Source organism: Panthera tigris, chromosome B3, assembly GCF_018350195.1.
Source record: "Panthera tigris isolate Pti1 chromosome B3, P.tigris_Pti1_mat1.1, whole genome shotgun sequence".
Taxonomy (NCBI): Eukaryota; Metazoa; Chordata; class Mammalia; order Carnivora; family Felidae; genus Panthera; species Panthera tigris.
This window is the reverse complement of record NC_056665.1, coordinates 119,480,716-119,506,876: the sequence shown is the minus strand read 5'-3', so window position 1 is coordinate 119,506,876 and position 26,161 is coordinate 119,480,716. Positions and strand designations below refer to the sequence as shown.

At 41.3% G+C, this 26,161-nt stretch overlaps 1 protein-coding gene across 1 annotated transcript in view; it reads left to right on the top strand.

Moving 5' to 3' along the window:
- TMED10 (transmembrane p24 trafficking protein 10) overlaps window positions 1-23,737 on the top strand; it is a 39,894-nt gene extending 16,157 nt beyond the window's left edge. Inside the window, exons 2-5 of the mRNA XM_042990151.1 lie at window positions 3,249-3,360; window positions 8,283-8,356; window positions 21,998-22,124; window positions 22,525-23,737. Coding sequence (XP_042846085.1) covers window positions 3,249-3,360; window positions 8,283-8,356; window positions 21,998-22,124; window positions 22,525-22,646 — 435 coding nt within the window. The 3' untranslated portion in view covers window positions 22,647-23,737. The remainder of the gene's footprint in view (window positions 1-3,248; window positions 3,361-8,282; window positions 8,357-21,997; window positions 22,125-22,524) is intronic.
- Window positions 23,738-26,161: the final 2,424 nt, after the last annotated feature.

Here is a 26,161-nt window from a genome sequence, read left to right as displayed (position 1 = left end):
TCTTTCACACGTTCCTTTTGTGGGGAAGCAACATGGAATGGAGGAAGAACATGGATTTTCCACTACTTCAAATGCACGTACAGAATTTATTAACTGTGATAAACAGGCTACTGGGTTTCCTTGTCATTAAAATGGGGATAATAAGATGGGCCTCTCTGGGATTGTTGTGAAGATTTAATAAATATTATGTATAAAGTTTATAGCATAATTCCTTAATCCCTGTATGCTTCCAAAAGCAGTTGCAGTACCTCAAGCCTAGATCACTTACTACTTTTCTTTGTTCCTACATCCTGGTTGCTAAGTGTTGCCACTTAGAAATCCATGGCCCATGATCTCAGCTGAGACCTCCATGCTGCCCAGCAATGCTTTCATGTGATTTTAGCCGCCTTTTTTCTTGTCGAATGCAGAGGTCAGAAATTGTTGGCCCAGAAGAACTTGGTTCCCTAGACCTCTTTTGTTTGGCCTTGACATAGTTTTTCATATGTTGGGATTGGCTGTGAGGATTTAAAATTTAGGAGATGTCAACTAAAAGTTAAAATGTCTAGCTTCTTTTGAAAACTTGAATGATCTGAAAACCCAGCATGACATGGCAGTCATTGGTTTCTCCCTTGAGACCGGTGTATCTTCTCGTCTTGCCAAATTGTCTACCACCTTGTGGACTGACCCTGGCCCGTGCGATTCACTTAGGTTGCTCAGTTGATCCTGGGAGGCTTTGACTTTTTTGGTCTTGTCCTATGACCTCTTCCTCCTTAAAATCCCTCAGATCCATCCCCTTCTCCCCATCACTCCTAGCCTGGAGTGCTGGAATAGTGTCCTAACCCATCTTCTTATCTCTAGCACTGTCCCTCTTGAGTCTGTCTTCACGGTATTACCAGGTTCATCTTTCTAAATTGCAAACTGAATCATATCACTCTCCTGTTTCAAATTCTTCATTGCCTTTCCACTTTGTACAAATGAAGTTTAAACTCCTTAGCATGGTGTTGCATTTCTTTTTTTTTTTTTTAAGTTTATAATTATTTTGAGAGAGAGAGTGCATCTGCGCAAGTTGGGGAGGGGCAGAGAGAGGGGGAGAGAGAATCCCAGGCGGGCTCTGCATGGCTCAAACTCCCCAACCATGAGATGATGACCTGAGCCAAAACCAAGAATCCGACACTTAACTGCCTGAGCCACCCCGGTGCCCCTGGTGTTGCATTTCTGCCTGATCTGGCCAGTACCTCTCCAGCCACTTAACCTCTCTGTGCCTTGGTTTCCTGCTATTGAGCATGAGAGAAATAATAGTTCTTATCTATAGTGTTATAATAAAGATTAAATTTAAAATGCATATAAAGCACTTAGCATAGTACTCAAAATTTAATAAGTGCTTAGTAAATACTAGTTATTAGTATTATGATGGTACTATATATATATTTTTTTTCAGGTCTTCATATTTGCTATTTCTTCTACCCTGAATGTTCTTACACCCCTATTTTTCCCTTTTTAACAAAAATTTTTTTTTCATGTTTGTTTATTTTTGAGAGAAAGAGAGATAGCATGAGCAGAGGAGGGGCAGAGAGAGGGAGATGTAGAATCTGAAGCAGGCTCCAGGCTCTGAGCTGTCAGTACAGAGCCTAACGCAGGGATCAAACTCACAAACCATGAGATCATGACCTGAGCCCAAGTCGGATGCTTAACCGACTGAACCACCCAGGCACCCCACTCCCCATCTTCCCCTTAATTGCAGCTTATCCTATGGGACTTAGCTCACATGTCTCTACAGTATATTCCCTGAACCTCAATATCCTTTGGCACGTGTACTTACCTCTAGTAGTGCAGTTTTCACATTATAGTGAAGTCTCATTTCTTACTCATCTCCTCATTTAGACTTTTAAGCCCTTTGAAGATAAGAACTGTCTTACACATCCCATCCCTGTATCCCGAATGACCAGTGCAGATCTAAGCATTGACAAATTAATGATCAACCTCATTCGTGGCAGAAGATACTTGATTAATATTACTACTGTTAATTCTTAGGGAATTGAGAAGATGTGCCCTAAAACCTTTTATTAAGCCCTCATTTCAATTTTTTTTTAATGTTTTCTTCTCTATGTGTGCCTTTTTTCCTTCTCTTTTTACATCAGTGTCCCATTTCCATTCTCTGCTCCTACCGCCACTCCATCAAAGTTTGTTTTACAGAAGAGATGTGTTCTTATATGGCTTTTGTAGTGTATTCTTTTGGTAATTGTCTGCTTTGTTTTTGTGACATATCCCTTTCTAGATAATGATACTGGTATACATTTTATAAGGTGAACTTTTGCTGATAAACCCAATCTGTATCAACTGTATCAGCTTTTAGGTTTGGTAAGACTTTTTTTTTTTTAAGTTTATTTATTTTGAGAGAGAATGTGCAGGTGGGGGTAGGGGGTAGACAGAGAGGAGCCCAATGTGGGCTCAGTATCATGAACCGTTGAGATCATGACGTGAGCCAAAATCAAGAGTCGGATGCTTAACCAACTGAGGCACCCAGGTGCCCTAGGGTATGGTAAGACATTCTGTAGCAGCAACATGTTTTAGCCGTCAGTGTGGATACTGTTTGAATGAATAAAATTTGCTATGTTTGGGTTTCATCTTCTTTTTTTTTTTTTTTTGTAAGTTTGTTTATTTTGAGAGAGACAGAGACAGTGTGAGTGGGGAAGGGGCAGAGAGAGAGGGGGAGAGAGAATCCCAAGCAGGTTCCGCACTGCCAGCGCAGAGCCCCATGTGGAGCTCAAACCCACAAAACCATGACATCGTGACCTGAGCCAAAAGCAAGAAGTGGACACTTAGCTCACTGAGCTACCGAGGCGCCCCTGGGTTTCATCTTCTAATCCAGTTCCTGTCTTTAGGAATGGAGTGAATATAGTCATCATAATGGGAAATAGCAACTGTCTTTTTTTTTTTTAATTTTTTTTTTTAATGTTTATTTATTTTTGAAAGAGACAGAGACAGAATGCGAGTGGGTTGGGGCAGAGGGAGAGGGAGGCACAGAATCCGAAGCAGGCCCCAGGCTCTGAGCTGTCAGCACAGAGCCCGACACGGGGCTTGAACTCACGAGCTGTGAGATCATGACCTGAGCCGAAGTCGGGCGCTCAACTGACTGAGCCACCCAGGCGCCCCGTCAACTGTCTTTTATAGACAATGTTTCTTTCCATTTCTCCGGTTTCCATTTCTCCATTTCAAGTTTTCGTCCCCAGTGTTATTTTCTTCCTCTTCTTACTTGCTTTTTCTTTTAGATCACAGATTCTGCTGGCCATATTCTGTACTCCAAGGAAGATGCAACCAAGGGGAAATTTGCCTTTACCACTGAAGATTATGACATGTTTGAAGTGTGTTTTGAGAGCAAGGGTAAGTAATCAGAGTGTTTTTCCCTGAGTTAAGTGTCTTCTCTCAAATTAGAGCATGAACTTTCTCTCCTGGGCCAGCAGGAAGAGGAAATGGAAACTACATTTGCTTATATATGTCTTTCACACATATAAGTGAAAGTTGGCTAATCAGCCGAGTTCTTCATGTCGTGGAGTAGGCATTTCTTGAATGATGTGACATTTGGTTTGAATGATAGAGTTGAATTTCGTAGAGATGCTAGAAAATAGTACATTTATATGCTAGTGACACATTTTCTAAGGGATTAGAAATAAGGTCTGTCTGACAATGTATAGCAAAGTTAGAAATATTTTTGGTCTCAAGAGCACTTCCCTAGTTCTATCTTGCTATGGATTCTTCTGTGCATCTCAAGGCCAAGATCCTATCCTTAGTACCTTTTAGACTAATTACGTGATGGCTTCTGGGCTCCGTAATGGGTTAAAATAAAAGGCAAATTCCTTTTCACTCTGCATTTGTTAGCTTCAAGGACTCTAGATTCTAAAAGCTGTATGCATTTGTATTTGTTACATTAATTGGGACCCTTTGGGGTGACAGGACATAAAAACAAAACTCAAGCTGCCTTGACTCTCTGAACTGGGAAGTCTGCAGTATGGTGCTGACCTCAGGCACAGCTGGTTCTTGGGAGTTTTAACAGTGTCATTGGAATTCCACCTCTCTCTTAGTGCTTCCTTTCCTTGCCTCCATTTAATTTTATTCTCAGGCTTTCTCTGTATAGTAACAAAAAGACTCCTGGCAGTTTTACATTTGTAGAATATTCAGAACAAATGATCCTAGAAGAGCAAGCTCCTTTGCCAAGAGTGGCAGTAGATTCCCGGGAGTGGCAGATCAACTACCTGCTTTTGACAATTAACCAACAATTGATTCCCTTGATCTAAAGTTGGTCAATTTACCCTAAAAGCTAAGGGAGTTTGCCTGAAGTAAATGGAATAATAGATTAAAAATTAAAGGATTTTAATGGTGATTTCATGAGTGATATCCTTCTGTCTGCTCCTAGCTGTGCCAGTTCCAGGATGTCTCAACAGTATTCTAGACATTTCCACATAGTTTTGCCACCCTTATCTCAAAACCAAGATGTCTAAGACGTCTAGAGGCCGTATTCATGAGCCTCTCTTCCAAATGAATTCCTCTCGCTTACCACCGTTCCCACTACCCTTCCAGTTACTTGGGCTCACATTTGGAAATTATTTTTTCCTTTGTCAGCCTATCATTGAGTTCTGCTTATACTTCTTCAAAATATCTTCTGTGTCTGTCACCACACAATCTGAACTCTAATCTTTTAGATCCTGGATTGTGTCATTAGGCTTCAGATACCCCTGCTCTTAATATATCCAAATACTGTTACCAGATTTGTCTCCTAAAACACATATTTCATCATGTCAGTCCTTTTTCAAAAGCTGTCCCTGCTCTGTAGTGGTAGTAATGTTCCTATGCTATAGAGTGAAACCCAGAATCAGAATTTTTGAGCTAGAAGAGATTTTAGGCATCCTGGCATTCAATAGTCTTTATATTCTTGCCCTAGCCTTGTCTTCCGCTGCTCATCAGTCCCAGCAGGTCTAGTTTGCTCTGCCCTCTAAACACATCATGTACATTCATTTGCTGGAATGCTCTCTTCCAATAAAAGCATGAATTTACCTTAGCTTACCTCCCTCAACCATTCTAGCCTGCTCAGTTTCTCAATCGATTGGTTCATCTAACACATCATTTATTAAGTGCCCTTACATGCCAAGCGCTGTTTCAAATGTTGGGGGTACAGCAGTGAATAAAACCAGTTCTGTTCTCATGGAGCTTACATTTTCATTGACGCAAATAGACAATAAACAAGTAAATATAAATCAGGTAGTAATGAGGACTTTGTAGAAAGAGCCAAATGCCTTGAGATGCTTAGCATACCTCAGAAACAGCAAGGAGGTTAATGTGGCTTCCTCTAAATAGTATATCACTCACTGATGAGATCATTTAGGCATTTTTGAATATGTATGAATATATACATCACACAGCTTTGTGTTATTTAAATGTCTCCTGTATGTCTGTCTTACATTTCCAATTTTCAACTCTTTGAAGGTAGAACTTATCTTTTATTCTGAGTGTTTTATGTGCTGATGCTGTGCATATAGATGTCCAGGAACTAGTTTTTAAAATATATATGTATGAGGCACCTGGGTGGCTCAGTAGGTCAAGCGCCCAACTTCAGCTTAGGTCATGGTCTCACAGTTCGGTTTGTGAGTTCAAGCCCTGCATCAGGCTCTGTGCTGGCAGCTCAGAGCCTGGAACCTATTCAGATGCTCTGTCTCGCTCTCTCTCTGCCCCTCCCCCACTTGTACTCTGTCCCTCTCTCAAAAAATAAGCATTAAAACATTTTTTTCATAAAAATTATATATATATGCATAAATGTATACACATATACAGTATAGTCCCCACTCAGTTTCCAGTTTCATTTGTTTTGATATGGCAATGTGATAACTTGTAGTCTTTGGAGCCCCTTTTAAAAGATTGTTCATTTGGGGGCACCTGGGTGGCTCAGTCGGTTAGGCAACCAACTCTTGGTTTCTGCTCAGGTCATGATCTCACGGTTTGTGGGATCGAGCCCTGCCTCGGGTTCTATTCTGACAGCTTGGAGCCTGCTTGGGATCCTCTCTCTCCCCCTCTCTCTCTCTGCCCCTCCTCCACTCATGCTCTCTCTTGCACTCTCTCTCAAAATAAATAAACATTGGGAAAAAAAAATAAGTAAAAAAAAAAGATTCTCCATTTGACAGAGAAATGCAGAGAAGGTTTTGTTCTTGTTCTTCGTTTGTTTTGTTTTATTTTGTTTTCTTTTTACAAAGGGGACCCTTTAGGGCCACGATGTCAGCTACGGGGATAAGTTGGCTGGTCTCTACAAGAGACTATATGGTCTGGACTGAGAACAGCCAGAGGTCTGTGGTTTTGTGGTTTCACTTGTGTTTGAATAATGCTTAATGCTGTGCTGTGGCAACAGAGAGGTGGTGGAAAGAGTCTATTAGGAAGAGAGTATCTTGATCATTTGGACCAGGTGGGGTTGTGAGCTGATTCAGTTACATAACTTTTTAAATGAGGAAGGAGAATCAAAAATCTGCACTGCATCTCTTATGGGCCAATGTTATGATCAGGATTATACATGGGATTTGGGGAAAGAGATCTATACCTCTCTGGGTGCCACTGTTTTGTTTTGGAAACTTACTGGTTTAATGCTCAAAAAGCATCTGTGACTTGTCTTAGTTTCTTATTAGTCCTACCTATGTAGTCTTATTTCTCTGGCTTTCAAGTGATCTTTCTAATCTATCCAAAAGAACTTCTTTACTGTCTTTTAAACCTGCCATACTCATTTCAGTATCTGAACCTTTGCCCATACTTTGCCCTCTGCCTAGAGTACTCTGTCCTTGCCTTCAGGTGCTTTCTCTTTAGTGAAGTCTGTCCACAACTATTGCCTTCCCTTCTCTAACCTTTATTTCATAGCTGAGACTATCTGAACTGGGTTTTTTGGCTTTTTTTGTCTTTTTAATGTATTTATTATTGAGAGAATGTGTGCATGTGGGGGGGGTTGGGGAGCAGAGAGAGGGAGAGAGAGAATCCCAAGCAGGCTCTGTGCTGTCAGTGCAGAGCTGACACAGGGCTCGATCTCACAAACTGTGAGATCATGACCTGAGCTGAAGTCAAGAGTCAGATGCTTAACTGACTAAGCCACCCAGGTGCCCCTGAACTGTTTTTTTTTTTTTCTTCAAGTTTTATACTGCTTTGCATTTTCACTGTAGTTGTTATGCATATATATGTCTTAGATTCCCATGGAATTACTTGAAGGCAGAGATTGTAATTCAGTACAGTTCTAGCACCTAGTGAGTTCTTACTGAGTAGTTATTGAGTTGACTTTTGTCCATATCAGAAACCTCCAGTGTTCAGGCAGCAGAGGGTACAGTACCATTCTCTCTGGCTTATAGTCTCAAGAACCCCGATGCTTAAGTGGCATTGTTTCCCTAAACTCCTAATTTCATGCAGGCAGCTTCTTATTTTATAAATAATTTGGTGAATTGATGAATTCCAGGGGATTGGGGCCGAGCAGTTTCCTGCGACTCTGAGTCTTTTCCTCTCTCCTACCTGATGATTTAAGTTTAAATTCCTTTTTGATCAAGCTGAATCAGTTTACTTTTTCTAATATGAGCATAGTTCTGTTGGCCCTGCTATGCCAAACAGACATTTCTCTAAGAAGCATCCCTGAGAATTGTACTCTTATTTACAAGTATTTTTCTTGGGCTCTTCTAAGTGTTTTGTGCGTCCTATATAACATTTTATTAGCCTACTGAAGTGGCCTTCCATTGACCAAAATGTTCGAATTAATGTGGAATATTAGCTAGATCCTGTGTTGTTTTCAGTACTCATGTTTATATTAAGTAAATTCAAGCTTAGCGTATACCCATTAATCTTTTTTTTTTTTTTTTTTTTCCAAAAATTGACAGGCCTTTTCAGATGTGGAAGTGTCCTTTTCAGTCTGAGTTGGTGCCCGCTACCTATTGGCTACTCAATTTTATACTTTTTGACTTGAGTTTTATTTCCTAATCTGGTAAAGTCCGTATGTTGTCCCTTCTGCTCTCCTATTCCTCTGTAGTGCCAGCTGCAGTGGCTTATGTCCTGCCTGCTCAGAGATGTTTGCCAGCAGCATATTCTCACTGCTTTCCGCCACCGCGCACAGATCGAGGCTTTGTCTGGAATGCTTGTGATTTTAGCCAGAGCCAGGAATTTTCTGCAGCTGAGTAGGGGGAGGAGTCGCGGCTGTTTCCCTCTATTGAGAGGGTAGGGGTTAGAGAGAGGGAGGGGGGTGGGTGACTTCCCGGAATTTTAAATATTCTACACAATGAAGCTTTTGATTTCTCTCTCAGGAACAGGGCGGATACCTGACCAGCTCGTGATTCTAGACATGAAGCACGGAGTGGAGGCGAAAAATTACGAAGAGGTACGTCCTGCTGGAACAGCCAGAGGAGGCAGTAGCGTGCTGGCTGTGAGGTTTCTGTGACCTAGTCAGGCCGACCGGCTGTGCTTTGCCCAGAAGGCTTTTGTTTTCTCATCAATCATGTGACATCCAGCTAGTCTTACTGATGCGAGAAGTTGTATTAACAGCCTTGAACGGTAATTATGGCTGTGCCATCAGCCAAATGACTGAACCAGCTATCCCATAGAAATGTTGACGTGATAAAACACTCAAGCGTATGCCATTAGCACTCTTGAGACAGAAACCCAGAGGTATAGCTGTAATTTTTTTTTAAGTTTATTTATTTTGAGAGAGAGAGGGCAAGAGCCGGGAGGGGCAAGAGAGACGGGGAGAGAGAGAGAGACCGAGACCCAAGCGGGCTCCACGCTGTTAGTACAGACCCTGACACGGAGCTCAGACTCACAAACCTGTGAGATCATGACTTGAGCCAAAACCAAGAGCTAGATACCTAACCAACCGTGCCCCTGTCATTTATTTTTTATTTTGGGAGAGAGCGAGCAGAGGAGGGGCAGAGAGAGAATCCCAAGCTGACTCCGTGCCGTCACCACAGGGCCCGACGTGAGCAGGATGCTTAACCAATTGAACCACCCAGGCGCCCCTATATTTGTAATTATTAAAATTACAGATTTCATTTATATGTTCAAGATTAAGAAAAGCAATGTGTTTTTAATTCCTGAGGATTTTACTCCAGATGGACAGCTCTATGTATGTGTGTGTGTGTGTGTGTGTGTGTGTGTGTGTGTGTGTATGTACATATATATATATATGTATATATCTAGGACATGGATTCAGTGCTATTTAGACACGAACAACCGTGCTGACTTTGAGAAACACCATAATCAAAAGTAGCTTATAGTTAATAACACAATTTCAGTCTTTTATGAAAAGGAGCACGATGGAAGGAAAAACAGTAGACTGGAGAGCTTGATAACGAATAAATATTTTTGCTGACAGGTAGTATTATAAGGAATAAAAACTGGCATTTATTTGGGTGGTATGGAGGTGGGGGTGTGCATAGAATAAAGGTAAGGGAACTGAGCTTTTTCATCTATTATGATAGCACAGAATGGTTCTTTAAGTGAAGAGCACCTTTTAAAAACCTCAAGGACTATATGAGAGTGGAGAGGACTATATAAGTGGACTTATATAGTGGACTATATAAGAGTATTTTTACCCAAATCAGAGTCTTTTTACTGAGGGCATGAAGAAGAGGTGGGGTACAGGAAATAAATTGGTTTTAAAGACTGTAGACTCAATATTAACAAAGAAAAGTGTATTTAAGAGAATATTCTAGGACTGATGGAGCTAGAGAAGTTGCTCTGCCTTTGGCCAGGACCTGGAAGCGAAATATCCTGGAATGGAATCAGGTTGGAAGTGACTGGCTGGCTCTGCAACAGGAAGGAGTAGTACAACAGCTGCAGCTCTTCAGGTCTTTCCTCTTTTTCCTAGTTCAGATGTCCAATTGAACAAAACCAGGCTGAGTTATGTGTAGGTGATAAACGGGAGCAGTGATGCAGTGGTGAATGGAAGACCGTTCCCAGCAGAGACATTAATTTGCTTGTTACCATGTCTAAACTAGTTTAAAGTTGTTGTTTGTTTTTTTAACGTTTATTTATTTTTGAGACAGAGACAGAGCATGAATGGGGGGCGGTCAGAGAGAAGGAGACACAGAATCTGAAATAGGCTTCAGGCTCTGAGCTGTCAGCACAGAGCCTGACGCGGGGCTCGAACTCACGGACTACGAGATCATGACCTGAGCCGAAGTCGGACGCTCAACTGACTGAGCCACCCAGACGCCCCATAAAGTTGTTGTTTTTTTAAAACATTTATTCATTTTTAAGAGATGGAGCTTGAGCGGGGGAGGGGCAGTGAGGGAGGGAGACACACAATCCCAAGCAGGCTCCAGGCTCCAAGCTGTCGGCACAGAGCCCAACGCGGGACACAAACTCACAGACTGTGAGATCATGACCTGAGCCAAAGTCGGATGCTCAACCAACTTGAGCCACCCAGGCACCCCTAACCTAGTTTAAAGAAATAAAGCAAGAGAGCCTCTTTATTTGGTGAACTGAAGAGTAAGTTGAAAAAATCCTTTTAAACTTTGAGGGTTCAGAAGAATCTTAATTATGTTTAAATATGATACTGTGTGTTAAAATGGTGTTATAAGGTATAAAAGAGAAAAATGCTGTTGCAGTTATTATGAAGTGGAAGAACAGGTAAAATGATTTTCAGTTTTTGATTACTGCCTCACTGTCCTCAACTGCAGACCGTTCTCTGAGCCAGGTTCCTTTAAATTCCTACTGTGTACAATTTTACCTGTTGTAACTTTTCCTCCTAATATGATGGCTGTCATTAAGTGGTATACATTAAATAATAGGGCATTTGGAGACGTTAGACATCATTTCCCCCTCTAAAACAGAGACTATTATTTGTGAGTTTACATATATATAAAATGATGTGGATATCACTGTAACAGGACATTTTGGAACTCCTATTCCTCCTGGAATTTCAACCATCCTTGGACTTTGTTGACATTGGGGAAGGGCCTTTATCTTTCCTGACCTTTTGCTTAACCCAAGAGGGGAATCCCTACCCGAAAGGAAACCGCAGCACTTCCTTTGCCTGCTTCCTGCTTTGGAAGCCTGGCATGTCCTAAGCATTTCATTACGCACATGGTTACAACACAGCTCTAAATTCTGTTTCTTAACCAAGTAACTCTTATTACTACTTTCTTCGGTGATCTTACCACCCCCCCACCCTACCCCCCCACCACCAAAAAAAGCAAACCAAACTGAGAGGAGGAGAAGTGGTTATGACACAGGCCAAAGACTAGCCCTTTTTTCAGTCAATGGCTAGGTTCCCTTGAATCTTGCTTAGAAATAGCTGTTACTTGTTTCTCGGCAAATGCCTGTGACAAGAACATGAATAATAGAAGCACTTGTTCTCTGGTTAATTACCAGAGAGCATTGAGCATATGTAGAGGTTTTGAGGCATTTAATTTCAGGCCCTTGAGGTAATGGAGAGCTTTTATCTCCAGAGGATTTGGGCCTGTTGGCATAAGTGTTTAGCTTTGGGGAAGTGGCACATTTCTTTAATTTTTTTTCACATGCAGAACATCTTTCCCTCGCAGCTTTGGGCTTCATGACTCTGAAGTCCCTTGTGGTTTTGTAAAGTTCAATAGTAGTCAATGGTTCGATAGCTGGGCAGAGTACCACAATACCTACTAAATTGGTACAGAGGATTTACTTAATTAGCGCATGTGGAATTGCTGTGTCAATAATAGAAATGTAAGGTGATGCTATTTGGAAGCTAGAATGGTTGTCCTGTTGTAAAGAAGCATAGAGTCTTGAACTTTGAATTCTTTAAAGAGTTCGGAATGCTATCTCCTCAAAAATAAAGCACTTTTGATTCCCTCTGTTGAATTTTAAGGACCTCTCACCACAGTGTCTTTTGCCCATGAAGGGGGCATCTTTTTAGAGTCAGTATGTGAATTGAGCCGTTTTTTGTTTTGTTTTTTTTTTTTAGTGTTTATTTTTGAGAGAGAGCATGAGCAGCGGATGATGGGCGGGGGAGGTGGCAGGGCGGGGAGACAATGGATCCCAAAGGGGCTCTGTGCTGACAGCAGAGAGCCTGAATAAAGGGGCTCGAACTCATGAACTGTATGAGATTCTGACCTGAGCCAAAGTCTGATGTTCAAATGACTGAGCCACCCAGGCGCCCCGAGCCAATTTTTTTTTTTTTTTTTTTTGAGTTTGTGGTCTGTGAACTAGAGCAGCTGTTTATGAGGACTTAATTGTCTAATCCTGCAGTTGTGGAAATGAAGGCAATCACTGTCTCACAAAGAAGGAGCTATCTGACATATCCTCTAACTCTGGGGCTGTGTATGTCCCTCCTTTCTTCCTTCCTTCCTTCCTTCCTTCCTTCCTTCCTTCCTTCCTTCCTTTCTTTCTTTCTTTCATGGGGCCCCATATGCAACATGGGGCTTGAACTCATGACCCTGAGGTTAAGAGTCGCATGCGCGAATGATTGAGCCAGGCAGGCGTGTGTATGTCCTATCTTGATGTGGATGTCAGCATTTTCAGCACAACTAAAATCCTGTTTTGCATGTGGGTTCTATTAGTATGTCATTTGCTATCAACATGTACACCAGAAACACAATTGCCCTTTTCGGAGCAACAGCTGAAGACTTTTCAAAAGTTCTACTTTTCTGAATGCCCTCGGGAAGGAGGAACTCTGGTTCTGCATACTGGATCCAAAATCCCTTTCTGACATAAGTTAAATGAAATAACATGGGTAAGGAACCTGACACATAGTTGGTCAGTTCAGCAGATTTTGGCTCCCTTCTCCCGCCCTTTCTGGAAATTGAATATGACAGAGTAAATAGGATCATGTTAAATTTCACTTCGCCCTAAGATTGGCAGTATTATCTGGCCTTATTTTGGCACACTGTTGACCTTTTGAGCTTCTGTGAAGAGGCCTGTGAGTCACATACCTCCCTACACAAGTAGACTTGTCCTTGGTTATAGGTCGGCCTTCTTTATCTTAATTGTGCTCAATTAGATGGTCTCCACTGTTACTGCTGTGCTTCTAAAATTTGGGGGGTTGTGGAGGTAACTGCAGTTTGACTGAATTTGGCTTACCACACCAAGCTTCTCTTGACTCTCCGTGCTCCACCAGGAAAACAATCCAGGGATTCTCTGGAGGCGGGTTTGTTTCACATGTCTGTTTTAAGAAGCAGTTTCTCAGAGTTAACACCTTTTCTTGGGGCAATTACATGTAACTCGCAACTCTAGATTCAAATCCTCATTAGAGGAGGGGAAGATTTGGATACGGCCTAAGAAGGATAATTTCAGCCGTTTTGGAAAGTGTTGTATGTATGCAGGGAAAGGCTTTATAACTTGTAGTTTTCCAAGCATTACCTACCACTACAGAGGAGAGTGAAAGTGTGGTAGGGAGGACCTTCTCCTGGGCAGAGGGTGGAAGTAGATGTAGAATGTTCTTAACTTAGAGGAAGCCCTTGCTTCAGGGGACCAACGGCACTTATTTTCTGCTATGAGAAAGTTGGCTTCTCTGAAGAAGGCATGGAATGGACATGCTATGCAAAGTATACATTGTATTCATTTCCTTGAGTTCAAGGGCCAAAGTAGTGTGGGGAAAGAGAGGTGCCTGGGTGGTGCTGCCGTCTTGTTAAGTGTCTGACTCTTGGTTTCAGCTCAGGTCATGTCTCACAGTTTTGTGGGTTCGAGGCCCACATTGGGCTCCGTGCTGGCAGCATGGAGCCTGCTTGGGATTCTCTATTTCTCTCACACTTTCTCTCTCCCCTTTCCCGCTCACGCTGTCTCTGTCTTTCTCAAAAATAAATAAAACCTTTAAAAAAGTTTTTAGAAGGATAAAAATCAAAACTATGAATATGACAGTGTATGATTGAGTTAATTATGTGGCACAGTCTAAGTGCTATAGGATTTTAGGAAAGAAGGAATTGGTGTGGACAGAAATGGTTAAAAGGAAGCTTCGTGGTTAGGGCTTAAAACATAGGTAGGATTTGGATACACTGAGTGAATGTGCTTTTGGAACTCAAAAATACGGTTTTGATCGCAGTTTACAGCAGAGCTTTGCGTCTTTTTTTTTTTTTTTTCTAATTTTTTAATGTTTATTTTTGAGAGGGAGAAAGAGTGTGAGTGGGGGAGGTGCAGAGAGAGAGGGAGACACAGAATCTGAAGCAGGCTCCAGGCTCCAAGCTGTCAGCACAGAGCCCAACGTGGGGCTCAAACCCATGAACCATGAGATCATGACCTGAGCTGAAGTCGGACACTCGACTGACTGAGCCACTCAGGGCCCCAGAACTTTGCAATTTTGATGCTGAATGAATGCTTCGGTGATCTTGGGTAGGGAGTCAAGAGACCATGGTTCTGTTAGACTTGGTTTTCCACCCAAAAGACTGAGTAACCATGGAATCTTAAGTTTCTTGATTTGTAAAATGAGGTTGGTCTGTCTGTGGTGGCTCTTTGATTATTTAATGGCTAAATGCAGCCTACAAGGGGAATGCTTCCCTCTAGTGGAGAATGTATGGTACACAATATTGTCAAATAGGCTTTGCTTTTATCTAGCTGTTGACAAAATACACATCATCCTTTCAGCCTAGGAAGAGAGAAGTAGACTAGGATAGTGACCTGCCATCATGAAACATGTATAATTTCACATTCTTCTTTAAAAAAAAAATTATTTATTTTTTGAGAGAGAGAGACACACACACAGCACGAGCGGGGGAGGGGCAGACAGAGATGGGGAGACAGAATCCGAAGCAGGCTCCAGGCTTAGAGCTGTCAGCACAGAACTCGATGCAGAGCTCACAGTCACGAACTCTGACATCATGACCTGAACCAAAGTCAGACGTGTAACTGACTGAGCCACCCAGGTGCTGCTATAATTTCACATTCTTGCAAACACTTTGAACCTTAAATCAGACTTTTATTTTATTTAAGTTTATTTATTTTTGACAGAGCGAGCGAGCATGAGCTAGGGAGGGGCAGGGAGAGAGGGAGACACAGAATCCGAAGCAGGCTCCAGGCTCCGAGCTGTCAGCACAGAGCCTGATGCAGGGCTTGAACTCACGAACCTTGAGATCATGACCTGGGCTGAAGTCGGACGCTTAACCGACTGAGCCCCCCAGGCTCCCCAGATCAGACGTTTAAAAGAGCAGAACAACAGTCTGGGGATTTTGATAGAGGTTTTCTTATTAGCTTTTTGTGCCAACTATGAGAAAAGTCATGATAATACTCATTGAATACTTCATCCTAGGCAAGCAAAGAAGGTCTTCCTGAGAATAGTGATAATTTGCTTAAAAATTTTACTCTCTTAGTCTCTAAAAATGAGAATAATATCAGTATGAAACCAAGGAAGTTTGGCTGATAAACTGGACAACTTACCCAGATCCTTGAGGCCTAATATAGCTTGATCACTTCACCTTTGATCCAGAAAAAACTTAGTGTAGTCTGCTAGTTTCCTTCATCAGATTTTCGGTACCTACAGAGTAAAAATATAAACTCACACTTGGATTCCAATCTCAGCTCCACCAAGCTCTGAGAACTTGGGTGAGTTATTTAACACTCTGAACCTTAATTTCCTCATCTGAAGAATTTAGAGATAATAATATCTCTAATACAGGGTTATCTCATACAGGGTTAGGAGGATTAAGCAAGATTACAAGGTATGAAATATGTACACATTCTAGATATATACCGGTAGGTCTGATTCATTATACAGCCTTCTTCATCCTCTTCCTCAGCTTAACTCCAGCCTGACTTTTGAACTTTATGTTTGCTGTTAGCCACCACCCTCCCCCAGGCACGTATGTGTGTTGACGTGTGAGTGCACACACACATACACATCAGACTACCTATGACTGGACAACTCATGGTCTCCTAAGCATGGCTTGCAGTTTCCTCCCTCCAAGTTTTGGTGTGCAACTTCCCTGTAACCTTGAATGCCTTTCTATCTCATCTCTTTCGGAATCCTGCAGAATTCATGAGACTCGGTTCACTCATTTCCTGTTAACCTTTCTTTTATCCTTCCAACTATGATTAATCGTGTGCTGGTTTCTTTCCTTTCCACTTTTTTTTTTAAGTTTTTTAGATTTATTTTTATTTTGAGAGAGTGTGAGTGGGAAAGAGACAGGGACAGAGGGAGAGAGAATCCCAAGCAGGCTCTGCACTGACAGAGCCTGACGTGGGTCTCGATCTCACAAACCATGAGATCATGACCTGAACCCAGGCACACCCTTTTTTTTTCCTCTTTACACTTTTAATGTGTACTTTTGTTGTAAAAGTTAATACATAATGCCTTATATTATGGTTATAGCTTTTTATATGAGCCTCTCTACCAGACCGTGAGCTTCTTAGGAACAGAGATCATCATTTATCTTGGTACCTTGCACATAGTAAGCATTGTTGTTAGGGTCTTAAAATGTTCTGTTTTTGTTTTTTTTTTTAACAGCTTTTTACATTTTTTTAATCTCTAAGTTTAGATTAAATGTAAATATATATCCATTCATATTGTTATTTACCATGGAGTATCCATGATGTGTTAGATGGTTGGAATAGCAAATTAGTTTTCAACATTGTTTTAATATCTTGGCAATTCTTTAAGTTTCCTAGATTTAAAAGTATCAAGAATTGGTATCAAGAATAAAGGTATTAAAAAAAAAAAAAGAATAAAGGTATTTATTAGGCAGGGATGTGTTTTAGGAAAAGAGACCTTCATCCCACTCATAGAAGGTCAAAACGAATTTACCAAAGTAAGGACAGGGTTGAGTAGGGATTTCATTGAGGAAATATCAACTTGGAAAATGGGAGTTGGGCTGTTTGGTTATGAATAGAGCTAAAGAGTCTGGAGTAGGACCTATACTAGAAGAGGAGTTGGGGAATTGAAGGAGTAAGTAAACGGTGGCCTGTATGCAGTATGGAATACTGTGCAGCAGTTAGGAAGAATGAGGTGAATCTCTAAGCGCTGAAGTTTTTTGTTGTTTTTGTTTTTGGACTTATTTATTCATTTATTTATTTATTTATTTTAATATATGAAATTTATTGTCAAATTGGTTTCCATACAACACCCAGTGCTCATCCCAAAAGATGCCCTCTTCAATGCCTATCACCTACCCTCTCCTCCCTCCCACCCCCCCCATCAACCCTCAGTTTGTTCTCAGGTTTTAAGAGTCTCTAATGCTTTGGCTCTCTCCCACTCTAACCTCTTTTTTTTTTTTTTTTCTTCCCCTCCCCCATGGGTTTCTGTTAAGTTTCTCAGGATCCACCTAAGAGTGAAAACATATGGTATCTGTCTTTCTCTGTATGGCTTATTTTCACTTAGCATCACACTCTCCAGTTCCATCCACGTTGCTACAAACGGCCATATTTCATTCTTTCTCATTGCCATGTAGTACTCCATTGTGTATATAAACCACAATTACTTTATCCATTCATCAGTTGATGGACATTTAGGCTTTTTCCACAATTTGGCTATTGTTGAGAGTGCTGCTATAAACATTGGGGTACAAGTGCCCCTGTGCATCAGCACCCCTGTATCCCTTGGGTAAATTCCTAGCAGTGCTATTGCTGGGTCATAGGGTAGGTCTATTTTTAACTTTTTGAGGAACCTTCACACTGTTTTCCAGAGCAGCTGCACCAGTTTGCATTCCCACCAACAGTGCAAGAGGGTTCCTGTTTCTCCACATCCTCTCCAGCATCTATAGTCTCCTGATTTGTTCATTTTGGCCACTCTGACTGGCGTGAGGTGATACCTGAGTGTGGTTTTGATTTGTATTTCCCTGATGAGGAGTGATGTTGAGCATCTTTTCATGTGCCTGTTGGCCATCTGGATGTCTTCTTTAGAGAAGTGTCTGTTCATGGTTTCTGCCCCATTCTTCACTGGATTATTTGTTTTTTGGGTGTGGAGTTTGGTGAGCTCTTTATAGATTTTGGATACTAGCCCTTTGTCCGATATATAAGCGCTGAAGTTTTTGGAAAGATCTTACTAAATGAGAAAAAGCAAGCCATAGAGCAACGTGTACAGTATGATCCCATTTATAAGTATGGTTTTTTTTTTTCAATGTTTTTTTTTTTTTTTTTTTTTTAATTTATTTTTGGGACAGAGAGAGACAGAGCATGAACGGGGGAGGGGCAGAGAGAGAGGGAGACACAGAATCGGAAACAGGCTCCAGGCTCCGAGCCATCGGCCCAGAGCCTGACACGGGGCTCGAACTCACGGACCGCGAGATCGTGACCTGGCTGAAGTCGGCCGCTTAACCGACTGCGCCACCCAGGCGCCCCTATAAGTATGTTTTTAATTACATGTTTGTGTGTACACTTATATGCACGCAAAAGCATAGTGTGTTATCTTCTAACAAGGTCTAGATAGATATACACCAAGTCCACAACCATGGTTACCTCTGAGAAGGAATGTGTGGATGTGGGAATTGGGGAGCTAGCTGTGAAGGTGGGCGTTTTGTTTTTGTTCCCTTTGCTTCTGAATGGTTGAAATTTTTAGCAGGAGAACATGTTTATGTATTGCTTATACAACTGAAAAGTAAACAGAACACCAGAAATGAATCGGGAGCAGGATTTTTGGTCTACAGTGCACAAAGGCCATCCTCAGTACCAAATGTATTTTAATTCCATCATAGTCTTTCAGGTTTTAGGCCTTTGGCCTATTGTCATTTAATAAAAAAGGTAGGAAGGGTTAGAAGTTGTCTTCCAAATAATTTTTTAAAATAATACTTTCAGCTGGCAGAGGCACAGCCATAGTTTCACTTCCAGTTCCTTTTTGCACGTTTCCATTTAGAGAGCCTTGTATCATTTATCGCTAAAGAAGTTTCATGCCATTGCTTTTATTCTGTCTCATTCAGGAAGCTTTGGAGGCGAAAGTGTAGACCAGGAAGTAAACAGACTGAAGTTCAGCTTATGATATGTCTCTTGTATTGGTATCTTTTTCCTGGGGAGTTCAGTTCCTTTGCTCTGTGGCTCTATATGAGATCAATCAACTGATACATATTCTAGATTAATGGCAAAACTTGGCATTTGGGCATTCAGCTAGGAGAGTTTGCTGAATACATTAACTGACCTTTAGTTAAATGTTGTAGTCCGTTAGCGTTATTCTGTTTTGTAGCTGTCAGTCACACTAACCAACATTTTACAAATGTAAGAAAACATAAATCCAGTGAAAGAAAACAGGTGCATCATTACAAATTCATTGCATTTTATGTACTTTAAATATAAATCTAATTTTTGTATCCCTATCTTAACAGCAGTTTCTAGTTTTATTTTTTAATTTTTATTTATTTCATATATGAAATTTATTGTCAGATTGGTTTCCATACAACACCTAGTGCTCATCCCAAAAGATGCCCTCTTCAATACCCATCACCCGCCCTCCCCTCTTCTAGTTTTATTTTAAAAAATATTCAGTGAGGAATCTAGATTAGCAAAGAGAACATAAGAACACCCTTAAACTCTTCCTGTTCATCCTTTGTTAATTGCTGTTAACGTTAACAGGAAAAGAACAAAGAAAGTGAATTGGACAAAAGAGAAGAAAAAGTAGGGAGTTGTAGAGAGAACATATGGTAGATAGAGAGTAAAGAAGCAGATATAGGAAAAGAATATTTATTTATTTAAAGTTTGTGTAGAGAGAGCACACACGCAAGCGGGGGAGGGTAAGAGAGAGGCGGGTGGAGAGCGGTAATCCCAAGCAGGCGCTGCACTGTCAAGCACAGAGCTCAACATGGGGCTCACAGACTGTGAGATCATGACCTGAGCCTAAATTGAGAATCAGGGGCACCTGGGTGGCTCAGTCGGTGGAGCGTCCGACTTGGGCTCAGGTCATGATCTCACGGTCTGTGAGTTCGAGCCCCGCGTCGGGCTCTGTGCTGACAGCTCGGAGCCTGGAGCCTGCTTTGGATTCCGTGTCTCCCTCTCTCTGCCCCTCCCCTGCTCATGCTGTGTCTCTCTGTCTCTGTCAAAAATAAATAAACATTAAAAAAAAATTTTAAATCGAGAATCAGACACTTAACCAACCGACTGAGCCACTCAGGTGCCCCAAGGAAAAGAAATTTTGAAGAATTCTGTATGTAGGAAAATTTTAAGTACACCCTGGTCTGGTATGTGAGTTTTAAGATCTGGAAAGCTCTGGTGATGTATCCCCATTTTAAAGCAATTCATAATCTAAGGTTGATAGGAAAAAACAAATAAAATAATGAAATCCTTTGTTTTATCGTATCTGCCTTTAGTTACTAGATGCTCTTGGAGGTTTCACGGTGGTCTAGGTTGAGAAAGGAAAACAATTCATTTCTCACATCCTTCATTCCTTAGCATACAAGGAAGTCCTTGGAGATTTCTTTTGATAACTGGCTGTGTAATTCTAAAAACCAAAGATGCAGTGTAATTTTTTTTGTAGCAGACCCAGGAGTCATCTGGGCTCTGGAGCTCTGATATAAACCTTAAAGCTCTTTTGGGATTTAAATGAGCAAACCAGAATTCTCTAATTTTGTAGTTTGAGTTATTATCTTCATGTTATAGTTACACATACTCTCATTCCTGTGCATTCCCTATTGGGAATTTGGATGGTTGTCTTTTAAATTAAATCACATCTAATATCATGACTCTCTCACTTACTATGCTGATAATACGGTTTCTTGGACGTGAGTGGAAGGGTAAAGTAAAATGCTTTATTAAAATCAGGAATCTCAGGAAAATGATGTATTTTATTTTATTTTTTTTAATTTTTTTTCAACGTTTTTTATTTATTTTTGGGACAGAGAGAGACAGAGCATGAACGGGGGAGGGGCAGAGAGAGAGAGAGACACAGAATCGGAAACAGGCTCCAGGCTCCGAGCCATCAGCCCAGAGCCTGACGCGGGGCTCGAACTCACGGACCGCGAGATCGTGACCTGGCTGAAGTCGGACGCTTAACCGACTGTGCCACCCAGGCGCCCCGAAAATGATATATTTTAATTGATAGCCTACCATATGATAGAACTTCTAAGGAGGTTTTAATCAAAATTAAAGTATAAAGAAAAGTCTGAAATGGAAACACATAAACAGTTCGTGGGGAAGGGCAAAAGATTTTAAAATATGTTAGGGGCACCTGGGTGGCTTAGTTAAGCATCTGACTCTTGGTTTTGGCTCAGGTCATGATCTCACAGTTTGTGGGTTTGTGCCCTGTATTGGGTTCTGCACTGATGGTACAGAGCCTGCCTGGGATTCTCTCTTCCTTCTTGTACCCCTACCCCACTTGTGCAGGTGCTCTCTTGTCTGTCTCTCTCTCCCTCCCTCCCTCTCTCTCTCTCTCTCTCTCTCTCTCTCTCAAAAATAAACAAACTTTAAAAAATGAAATATGTTACAGTGATAACAGAAGGGATTTTAAGTTTTTGTTTTTGAAGATTTTATTTTTAAAATCTCTACACCCAATGTGGGGTCCAAACCCACAACCTCAAGATCGAGAGTCATGTGCTCCACTGACTGAGTGAGCCAGCTGGGCACCCCCAGTTTGGTGAAACTTTTTGTTTTTTTATTTGTTTAAAGGAAATTCAGAACTCATTTTATTAATGTTCGCTTATTTTTTTTTTTTTTAATTTTTTTTCAACGTTTTTTATTTATTTTTGGGACAGAGAGAGACAGAGCATGAACGGGGGAGGGGCAGAGAGAGAGGGAGACACAGAATCGGAAACAGGCTCCAGGCTCCGAGCCATCAGCCCAGAGCCTGACGCGGGGCTCGAACTCACGGACCGCGAGATTGTGACCTGGCTGAAGTCGGACGCTCAACCGACTGCGCCACCCAGGCGCCCCAATGTTCGCTTATTTTTGAGAGAGAGTGAGCAGGGGAGGGGCAGAGAGGGGGAACAGAGGATCTGAAGTGGGCTCTGCACTGACAGCGTGGAACCCGATGTGGGGCTCGAACTCACAGACCATGAGATCCTGACCTGAGCCGAAGTCAGACACTCAACCAGCCGAGTCACCCCAGCGCTCCTTGGTGAAACTTTTTAAAAAAACTCCTCTGTTGCCTTGTGTTCTAGACTAGAGTGGATTTTTCAAGGAGTGGGTTCATAATTCCTTTCTTTTCCAGATTGCCAAGGTTGAGAAACTCAAACCTTTAGAGGTGGAGCTCCGACGCCTAGAAGACCTCTCAGAATCCATCGTTAATGACTTTGCCTACATGAAGAAGCGAGAGGAGGAGATGCGAGATACCAATGGTGAGGGAGAGGCAGCTCTTGTTTGTTCATAAAGGCGCCAGACCTCTTTTCTCAGTTTTGCCAAATGGGGGTAGGGCTGGGCTGATGGGATGATCACTTACTTCAGAGCTGTTGCTTCTTAAGGTAAACGAGCTCGGTTAGATTTTCAAGGGGAAAGAAATTTCTTCTGTGATACGCAGTTAACCGTATTCTCAGCTTATTGTGTATCAAACCGATAGTGCTAATCTTTGTGATTTTTAACATTTCTATATAGAACAGTGAAATTTTAAGAAAAACAATCCAGAATCCTACTGCCTGGCCTAGGGACTGAGTGGAGTTAATTAATTGCCTTTTCCCCCTGGCCACTGTTTAGTCTGCTGAACCTCACTTCGTTACACTTGTAACATTTCTGTTTTTTTAGAGTCAACAAATACTCGGGTCCTGTACTTCAGCATCTTTTCAATGTTCTGCCTCATTGGACTAGCCACCTGGCAGGTCTTCTACCTGCGTCGCTTTTTCAAGGCCAAGAAGTTGATTGAGTAATAAAGCCCAGTGTCCTCCCACCTGTATCTCAGCCAGCTGAACATCCCTGGGACGTGCCTCACCTAAGGCATCCTACTGACAGCACCATCAAGGCACATTGGAGCTTTCTTGCCAGAACTGATCTCTTTTGGTGTGGGGGGACATGGGTTACCACCTACACCCAATTAAGTCAATGAGGGACTTCTTTTTAACTTCGTAGGATTTGGACTGGTTTTGCAACAATAGGACTATTATTAGAGTCACCTATGACAAAAAATAGGGGTTACCTAGCTAATGCCAAAGCCAGCATTTGTACTGGGTTTCCTCATGTGCTATGTTTGAACCATGTTTTCTTTCCTTTTCCTACTTGCTCACCAGCTTGAGCTTCCACTCTAGTTCCTTCACCAAGGTATGTATGACCATGTTGAACTTGTTTCATTGATCATCCTCTTTGGATTTCTGTGTGAAAACACACTTAACTTTCTCTTGACCCTTAGCTGAAATGTGTAGGTAGCTTCTGGTGATACCCTTTCATAATTTTTATGTCTCTTAAAAGGGTGATCGATGGGACACCTCATAGAGAGGAGCTTTGAACTGTAGATAACTCTTAAAGAAGACATCGTTTTAGAGAATTAAAATATTTGTGCTTAACTGCCTGAACCTTTTTCGTGTATTTACGTGTGTTTAGTTCTATGCAGTTTTGTCAGGTAGAGATTTGTGTGATCACCACTGCAAGATGCAGAACAGTCCAACTCTCGTATCCTTTGTACTACTACCCTTTTATAACCATGGCCACCTCCCTTCCTTACCCCAGAGCCCCACCTTCTGGCAACCACTGATCTGTTCTCCGTCTCTAATTTTGTCATTTCAAGAACGTTTTATAAATGCAATCATATAGCATGTAGCCTTCTGAGATTGGCTTTTTGAACTCAGCATAATTTCCTTGAAATCCATCCAAGTTGTTGCATGTTACCAGTAGCTTGCTCCTTTTTATTGCTCAGTAGTATTCCACGGTATGGATGTACCACAGTTTGTTTAACCATCCCCCCACTGAAGGACACTGGGGTTGTTGTCAGGTTTTGGCCATTTCTAATAAAGCTGCTGTGAACTTTCATGTACAGGATTTCATGTGAACATAAATACTCATTTCTCTGGGATAAGTGCCCAAGAGGGCAATATGGTAAGCACGTGTTTATTTTTGTAAGAAACCATCCTACTCTTTTTCCAGAGTGACTGCCATTTTACCTTCCCACCAGCAATGTGTGACCAATCCATTTTCTCCAAATCTTCACCAGTATTTGCTATTACCGTTATTTTTATTGTAGTCATTCTAATAGGTGCGTGTAGTAATACCTCATTATGGTTTTGATTTGCATTTTCCTAACGGCAAATGATGTCGAACATCTTTTCATGTGCTTATTTGCCATCTATTTTCCTCAATGAAATACCTATTCATGTCCTTTTTGCCCATTTTCTAATTAGATTGTTCTTTCTACATTAAGTTTTGAGAGTTCCTTATACATCCTAGATACAAATCCTGTCAGATATGTGGTTGCTTGAATTTTTTTTTAGATTTTTGTTTTTTTTTTAAGTAATCTCTATACCCAACATGGGTGAGTCTTGAACTTACAACCCCGAGATCAAGAGTCGCATGCTTTACTGACAGAGCGTGGTTGCTTGAATTTTTAACTTCTACCAAGGAAAATACAAGTAAAATTTACCAACTCTTCTTACATGCCCAGTCACTGACTTAATTCCTGTCCTTATGTGTTCTGTCTAACAAATTAAGACATACGAGGTATAAAAACACACACACACACACACACACACACACACACACACACACACACACACACCTGGGAGGATTATGAATAAATACTTGAAAATGCATGTTGTGAAAGCAAAGTCACTGTTGGAATATAAGGTGCCTAAAGGCCAATACTAATATAAGTAAGTGAAGGCATGGATACAAATGACTGTTTGTAAACAGTCACGAAAAATACTACCACTTGAAAATGTCTCTACTCCACCCTAGAAAGTGGGTGGGAGTTTGTCCTTTTTTTTTTTTTTTTTAATTTTTTTTTTTAATGTTTATTTATTTTTGAGAGAGACAGAGACAGAATGCGAGTGGGTTAGGGGCAGAGAGAGGGAGACACAGAATCCAAAGCAGGCTCCGAGCTGTCAGCACAGAGCCTGATGTGGGGCTCGAACTCACGAGCCGTGAGATCATGACCTGAGCCGAAGCCGGTCACTCAACCAACTGAGCTACCCAGGCGCCTTGGGGAGTTTGTCCTTTCTATAATTTCTTTTTCAACCCCTACTGTTCTAGGGCTTGTCTAATCACAGTGGTAAGAATTACAGGACTTAGGGCATAGCACTTGCAGTTAAGAAGCAGTGTTAGAATTAACAGAGAACACTGCTGTGGTGACCAGGATAAAGTAGAAAAGTAGAAAAGGAAGTGAATTATGTTGTTGAAATCTCAGGCTGTTCTATTGATGTTCCAGCTACTGTGAACCCAAAGCCCTTCCCCCCCCCCCCCCCCCCCCCCTTGGCTCCCTGTATGAATTCCTCTGGTGTGGCTGAGCGGTTCTTTCATTAATTTGTGCGACATTGCCATCTGCTGGTAGGAATGGATAGGTACAGCTTCTGAGAACCTGGCAGCCAAATCTTCGCCATAAGGAGAGCAGATGTTGAGAAAGTCTACATGTGGTATTACATATACTAGACAACAAAGGATACATCCAAGTAGGGAAGAGAATAACCGAATTTGTGGGTCAAATCCATTCTTAGACATGTAAAGGTCAAATTCTGTTCTATACCATTAGCCTAATAAACTCTCGTATTTCTGACTGGTGCCTTCCCCCTTTTTCAGAAGCAATGAAAGTTCTTCAGTTGATTATCCTTTTGCTCTGATAAAATGACAAAAAGATAGGCGAGGAGAATATTTTATTTTGCTGATCTTTTTGTTCCCGAATGTGACTTTGTGAAACGGATTTTTTTTCCATGTCCTTCCCTTTTACTCATGCCAAAAACACCAACTTGGACATTGTGCTTTCAGTTTAAAGTTCATGGATAATTACACTTTGATTTGATTGAAAAAGTAAAAATTACTTAATTTTATGAAAGCCTAGTGCAAGAACAAATCAGCTTTAAAAATGGGGATGTTATCTGCTTTCCTCCATTTTGAGCCTATTTAACACAGTCTATATAATATACATAGGAACAATACAGTTTAAGCATTGTTATACCATTGTCATAAACCCCTGTCATAAGCCATTTTTCTGTTTGTTTAATGGAAAGAGGTGTGTGGGATTTCTACAGATTTACTTGTAAGTTTGGATTGGGGATTTTTGTGTACATTTTCTCAAATAAACGCTAGCAGAAACCATTTTAGGTGTATTTTTCTGTTCAGTATCTCTGTCTGAATTGACAATACTTCCATATTCTTCAGTTTTAAAGTATGGCAAATTATCTGTGATGAATTAGAGAAGAAAATTGCATGTAATTTACTGCAGATGGAAAAAGTTTATTTGAGC